At 42.5% G+C, this 6,549-nt stretch overlaps 2 protein-coding genes across 2 annotated transcripts; one reads left to right on the top strand and one right to left on the bottom strand.

Moving 5' to 3' along the window:
• Positions 1–376: 376 nt before the first annotated feature.
• On the bottom strand, positions 377–1,729 carry LOC135389085 (protein kish-A). Its single transcript, XM_064619050.1, has 4 exons — positions 1,582–1,729; positions 1,292–1,401; positions 673–707; positions 377–602 (listed from the first exon to the last, which is right to left on the bottom strand). The coding sequence occupies exons 1-4, from the start codon at positions 1,582–1,584 to the stop codon at positions 532–534; spliced, it is 219 nt and encodes a 72-aa protein (XP_064475120.1). The 5' UTR covers positions 1,585–1,729; the 3' UTR covers positions 377–531.
• A 211-nt stretch (positions 1,730–1,940) lies between these two features.
• LOC135389084 (methyl-CpG-binding domain protein 3-like) lies at positions 1,941–5,775 on the top strand. The gene is made up of 5 exons (XM_064619049.1): positions 1,941–2,149; positions 2,739–3,036; positions 3,381–3,471; positions 3,589–3,743; positions 5,515–5,775. The coding sequence occupies exons 1-5, from the start codon at positions 2,049–2,051 to the stop codon at positions 5,611–5,613; spliced, it is 744 nt and encodes a 247-aa protein (XP_064475119.1). The 5' UTR covers positions 1,941–2,048; the 3' UTR covers positions 5,614–5,775.
• Positions 5,776–6,549: the final 774 nt, after the last annotated feature.

Genomic DNA, 6,549 nt, shown 5'->3' with positions numbered 1-6,549 from the left:
TCTTCGGCCCCGAAACCGAAACCAGTGATATCTTCACTTACTTGCACTTTCTTGTAAAGACAATTCACACACGACAACACAAGAATTCGAACTTTTAGGATGTACCTTTCATGAAAGATTGGCATGTTCGTTTGTGTAGCTTGTTCCTTGCTAATATTGCGTATCATTTGTTTCTTCGTATTTCTATCAAATCGGTGAACTAAATAAAGTAATCTTACCCATGAGACCAATGGCACAAACTGTCTGCTGATGTCATCAACCGTCGTCGCCCCACAGACAATCGAAGTCAATCCCTACATGCGATTCTAGAGCAACTGAGGACTAACAGAATCTCCACTTACACACTATGCTATACAAAACTAGACCGGAAACACTATTCAGGTATAAAAACAGGTTTTATGCACAAAAGTTCACATTCTACATCATCATCTTTTAACACATAGCACGAAAGATTTGCAAAGGGGTGCAATGTACAGAGCAGGAGTTCTCAGGAAGACAGCAATAATCAACATTTTGATGACTGCGTAGAATCTACTGCAAGAACAAGATGCTGAAAGCCATGGAGACACAACAAGCTGCAACCCATGGACTCTTTCTTTCACCTGTCAAAGCAAAAGAAATTAATACATTAAAAATGTGTAAGGACAGAGGATGTAAATGATGTGAGTTTACCTATCCTCGCACACTTCCAGAAGATGCCCAAAAACCTGCAGGAAAGTTAGATCAAATCAAAACAACAGGAATGCATCAGAATCCCTCCCTCAGCGTGAATATGCTCTGCTGTCTCAACGCAGACGGCCTGCTACCAAAGCACACGGGATGCTATTTTACACCGGCGTGGTATACTGAATCTCGCTTCAATCGCTTCCGTCTTTGGGGCACACAGAAGATAGTTCCAACAGTGCCCAATGTTAAAAAGTTGAGATTTTTTCAAGTGATAGACAGTTTTTGTTTTTATTTTGAACTTTTTTTTTGTCTCTGTCGATAATTTGTGACGCCCCTAAAAACGTTGCACCCTTGGCAACCGCCCCTGCGACCCCCCTCACACTACGCCACTGTCTCCTCATCATGGGCTGCTCTTATTTTGAGCTTTTGTACCACGATGCAGACATGAGGGCTTGTGTTTGTGATAGGCTGTTTTCCTCGTATCGGGGTTCAGTCAAATTTCATCATGAGAGTTTTGCTGCCGGGTGTTGTGTATATTAAGAGATGCATCATTCACCGTTTTAAGTTCACATAGATTATCGAAATGCTTAGAACAAGCACACGAAAAGTAATAGAGATCCTTTACCCTTCCTTGTTTTTGTCCAGTAGACTCGGGGACAGTGACCGGACATATGCACAGGTGCAAATCAGTAGGAGAACTACAGTAAGCAAGCTTTGGAAGTTGAATAAGGCCGACTGTAAAGAAATAAAAACGAACCTATGTTTATGAAGGAATCAAGCCCAACAGAAAAATATAACGTGAACATCGCGACGCAATAAACGGTTACGCATCTCAGGAGACTTCGTGCGTCGTCTGTTAACTAATGCTCAATCTGCAAACGCATGACAAGCACAATGCGTGATAGATTGCCTTACCATCTCATTTCAAGGTAACTATAGCTTACGCCTTAAGTAATGCGAATATTAGCTTTAGTACATGCAAGAAAATTGTTGAGGAGGTAATACAAGCCAATACCGCCACATCGAGTTTTGATTGAAAGCCGACTTCTCAACAAGGCCTAGCCTTGACGTAGTAAGTCTGGTAAGTAAGTAAACTCACTGTGTTTCACCCGTTTCTCCTCTTCAGCTAGCCAAAAGAACGATTACATGGTTCAATATTTGCAAGCACTATTTTATAAGTGTTTCTAATTTTTCAAGCGCTATCTAATTAAAGATTTTGAGGTGATACCTGTCTGCTTGAACGCTGTTGCCAGCGCCATCAGAGAAAGTATCACTTCTGCGAGTTTGATAGCAAGCGCAAATGTCAATGGCGGGCATCGTTCGTGTAAACTAGAAATTTATTGGTTTGTATCGTATTGTGCACAGGCATTGTACACAACAGAATGACTATGGAATGTCCGGCTCTTCCAAAGGGATGGCGTCGAGAAGAGATAGTCCGGAGGACAGGGCTATCTTCTGGGAAAGTGGACGTCTTCTACTACAGGTAAAAACAGATGCCTATGTGACGACGTCGAGTTTCGCCGAGTTTGTTTTTATCGACGTTAGCGAGTAAACAAACTGCATAAACTGAAGCACATTCAGACCCCATGAGCTGTTGGCACGCCTGTTTCACGCGGAAGAAGATTTAGATTTACGAAGAACCCGGCCGAGGACGCCAGCAACTTGGTGGCAGGGTACAAGTTGCTTAGACACGCCGTCTTCCGCGAGGGACGTTAAATACGGGGTGCCATGTGATGAGCTTTCATCGCACGTTAAAGAACCCTCAGGTGGGCAAAAGCAATCCACAGACCGACCGCTGTGGCGTCGCTCATGATCTCAGTTGTCTCGCGACGTAAACACCCAATTATTAATATTATTATTAGATTTACGAAGAGTAGCTTGCTGTCTGAATCACTTTCACATTTAACGTAAAAAGTAGCACGGAAGTTTCGAGAGATTTGATAAACCTCAGGTAGAAATTAATTTATTATCCTCTTTTTCTTTTACTGACCTTGGAATTCCCTGTAGATTCTGTTAAATTGATATTTAGTAGACAACTAGGCATAACATACGTATGCCACTTTGTCACATAGCCCAAGTGGAAAGAAATTCCGAAGCAAGCCCCAGCTCGCCCGCTTCCTAGGAGATGCAATTGATCTGAGCACGTTTGACTTCCGCACGGGAAAGATCAACAGCCTTCTTCTGCGTAAGAGTCGGAGGCAGCGTGGAACTCAGTTCGACTATAGCCGGGGAATTCGAAACGATGCTTCACTGGTGCCACCAATTCGACAAACTGCTTCCATCTTCAAGCAGCCTGTCACAGTCGTGCGCTCACAGGATGGGAAAGTGCGCACAGATTTCAAACATGGGCCACAGGACAAGCCGAAACAGGTAGAAGAATCTGTATTGCTGTCAGAAGTGTATCGTACAAATCATAAAAAGTAAGCAGGTTCTAACAACGAATATATAATCCAATGGATCCAATGACAATCCTGCCGTCTCTTTGCACGAAACTGTCTCTGTTTCTCTTGCAAGCTTCTCCTCACGCTGTTCGATTAATTAATTAGTTAACCCTTATTTCATTCATTAATAAATATACCCTTATTTCATTAATTAATTAATTAACCCTTAATTAATTAATTAATAAACCCTTATTTCGTTGATTAATTAATTGTGCGACGTTGTGGAAAGCTCACGCGATCTGATCTGCCTGTTAATGTGTAAACTCTGTGTAGTTGTTCTGGGAGAAACGACTTCAAGGTCTGCAAGCCTGTGACAAAGATGAAGAGGCGCTTCATAGTTTTGAGCTGCCAAAGAACATCAAAGGTTAATGTTGTACTCACAAATCAGCTACTCTTGGCACTATCATTTATCCTGTTTTCACAATTTAGAGTGGTACTGGAGGTGTATTACCTACGTTGCTCTGTTCGTACCATTTTGAAGGCGTAGGGCCGGACGTGACGCAAGAAACGCTGCTTCGGAGCATTGCCACGGCACTGCACATGAGTGCGCAGCCAATCACGGGACAGACCAGCTCGCGAGCCGTGCTCGACAAGCATCCTGGCATTTACATGAATCCGGATCAGCCCCTTGTGCAGGTTGGAATCTTTTAGAGACCCATATTGTAAACACTTTGTGGACCTGCTACGTTTCCGCATGGGTGACATCCTATTTGAGTAGTAAGGTGCATTCAGCAGACGAGTTTTTGCAACTTTATGGAGAAGAACTTTATTGTCCTAGTAGCAACATAGCGCCTCGAGTATACAATATTTCTTGGATATTAATTATATTTACATTAACTGGTCAAAATGTTGTCCCTCGTTTCAAGCACACGTGCTGAATGCTCTGTTTCATGTTTGTTTGTTTTCTTATCAGTACCATTGGTTTTGCTTTTAATGTTCTCCCTCAAGCCGTCCAGTTACCGAAGGGAGTAAAGTAAGGGCAGAAGTCTAGTAAAGCCACGTCCGTTTGTTTCAGTGGCCACAGGTCCTCGTAAATCGCCCAGTCGTCGAGGGAACTTTCAATGAGAGCGTAATTTGATATTTAACAAGTGGCACCGTCCTATTCAAAGTACTCTTTGATGCGGCTCACTCATCCAGTTGCTCAATGACTTCCACAAAAATGCATTGGCACTTTGCGGTGCTTCTTCTGCATGTATTGTTCACTAAATACTGACTTTCACTGGGAGCATGCCACGTGACTGAAAGTCCTATAGAGCTCCCAAGTAATTTGAAAGTAAATTGGACCATCCCTCTACGAGACAAATAACAAAAAACACCATAGAAAGTAACTGTTCTGAGTCTGAAACAGACAAGAGACGAACACGAGTCTCGGGTGCCTAAGAACATGAACAATTGAAGTATGCAGTCATCGTAAATTGTTCGTGTTCTTAGGAACCTTGAGGCTTGTTTCATTTCATTTCATTTCATTTATTAATCCCAAGGGCCCAGAGGGCATTACATGGGAGAGTGGCAGAGGTGGCAACGAAAACAGCATATTAATACAATAGAAAATAGGCAATAAAAAGTACATAGACTGCAACATATCAGAACATACCTGAACAAGAGAACAAACATAACAGAATAAACGAACGAAAAATGTGCTAATTAATGCAGTAAACGATATGTGACGTAAAGAATGAACATTATAACGAAACAAATGTGGACAATGAACTGCGGAAGCGATCGGGGGGAAGATGAGAGATGACATCGGTGGGGAGGTTATTCCAATCAACGCATGTCTTGGGAAAGAATGAGTTAGAAAATGCCGTCGTTCTGCAGCGGAAACGTGATACCTTGAGATGGTGGTCAATGCGTGGAGAGATGGAGTGAGCTGGTGTGATGTAGGGAAACGAAGGAATGTCAGAATGATAGAGCTTGTGGAAAAGGCAAAGCCTCGAAATGTATCGACGGGTTGATAAAGGTGGTAGGTCCAGGCGAAGCTTTAGCTGGGAAATGCTAGCGGTAGCGGAGTAATTGTTAGTGATAAACCGCTTGTGTTGCGTTTGTCTGTTGCGTGTTGTACCAGGCCCAGAAACATTACTTTCCATCATGTTCACCAGATGCCGCTGCCTTGTACTTGTGTTGTATGTATGTGTGTGTGTGAGAGAGAGAACAAATGTAGGAGAGAGATCGTGAAGAGAGTGAGTGCGTGTTCCGTTTGAGGCCCATTGGTACCGTCGGAAAGCCGGTGTTGCGTAATTGGATAGCGCACTCGGACGGCTGTCGAAAGGGGTGCTGTTCGAGCCCTGCCGCTGTCTGGCTTTTTCAACAACTGCCATATTTGAGAAACACCGCTTTCGTACCAGTCACCCTGTATCGTTCTGAGTAAGGTCGGATGGTGTGGTTGAAAACTCTGCATGCGTTTCAGGCCTTGAACGTAACAGACGACGACATCCGAAGACAGGAGGAACAAGTTTTACATGCAAGGAAGAAGTTGGAAGAAGCATTGGCCAATCTGCCTTCTTAATGGCCGACAGGAATAAGTTATGTGCACCAAAAAAAAATCTCGCATTCTCTCGAAAAGGCTACCTATGTGTCATGGGTATGAGCGATGTCTCGCCTGGATATTTATAATCTTTTTTTATTTCACGAGGCATTTATGAGGGGGAGAATAAAAGAGATGGTTGTACGCCCGTCTTGAATCTCTTTGTTTGGGCAGGCCAGTCCTTCCAAAAATATTGCAGCATTTTTTTTTTTTACTTTAAAGTGTAGCCTGTGTACCTTTAGCAGGTAGAATTAAGCATGTAGGCGCATGTTATGGACATGTTGTAACCTGCACAACGTCGCTTTTTAAAAATAAACTGTACAGTGTACAAAACATCTGGAAGTGGTCTTTCGCATTTGTTTCTGTACTTCGTGCAATCTTTATGTCAGTGGTCTAATTTTAGATAATAAGGTGTGTGTTCTGCTTCACCTTTAACTGTTAATTTCCAGAGTTTGAGGTAACTTGTTACAAGTAACTCGTTACTGTAACTAAGTTCCTTTTTTTTTTTGGCAACTTTTAACTTAACTCGGTACTTTTGCGCCGCGGTAACTTTCAGAGGAACTCGTTCCTTTTTCAGGTAACTTTGCCAAAGTAACTTGAGTTGAGTTCCAAGTTACTTTTATCTCCCTTTTCACTCACGTCCACATATTTTCTTGCGTTCTCTCTAGGTTCCTTTATGGCATTTTTTGCCATAAAGCGAGATATTCAATCAATGACAGTATTTTATTCAGGAAGTAAGAACCGGTGCCATTGCTCAACTGCTCACGCGCGCTGCACCTGCGTAATGCTATTTTGTGTCCGAAGTAACTTTGAAGTAACTCGTTCTTTTTTTTAAGTAACTCAGTAACTGCGAGTTACATTTCAGGCTGAAGAACTTCGTTTTTAACTTTGTTACATTTTGCACACGATAACTTAACT

The sequence above is a fragment of the Ornithodoros turicata genome, chromosome 3 (assembly GCF_037126465.1).
Source record: "Ornithodoros turicata isolate Travis chromosome 3, ASM3712646v1, whole genome shotgun sequence".
Classification (NCBI taxonomy): Eukaryota; Metazoa; Arthropoda; class Arachnida; order Ixodida; family Argasidae; genus Ornithodoros; species Ornithodoros turicata.
This window is presented reverse-complemented; position numbering and strand designations above follow the sequence as displayed.

Coding starts and splice junctions, on each gene's coding strand:
- LOC135389085 (XM_064619050.1), bottom strand. Junction 708..1,291: donor CTGGACAAAAACAAGGAAGG/GTAAAGGATCTC, acceptor ACTTTCCTGCAG/GTTTTTGGGCATCTTCTGGA. Junction 603..672: donor CTGGAAGTGTGCGAGGATAG/GTAAACTCACAT, acceptor TTGCTTTGACAG/GTGAAAGAAAGAGTCCATGG.
- LOC135389084 (XM_064619049.1), top strand. CDS start 2,049: ATGACTATGGAATGTCCGGCTCTTCCAAAGGGATGGCGTCGAGAAGAG. Junction 2,150..2,738: donor GTGGACGTCTTCTACTACAG/GTAAAAACAGAT, acceptor TTTGTCACATAG/CCCAAGTGGAAAGAAATTCC. Junction 3,037..3,380: donor CACAGGACAAGCCGAAACAG/GTAGAAGAATCT, acceptor AACTCTGTGTAG/TTGTTCTGGGAGAAACGACT.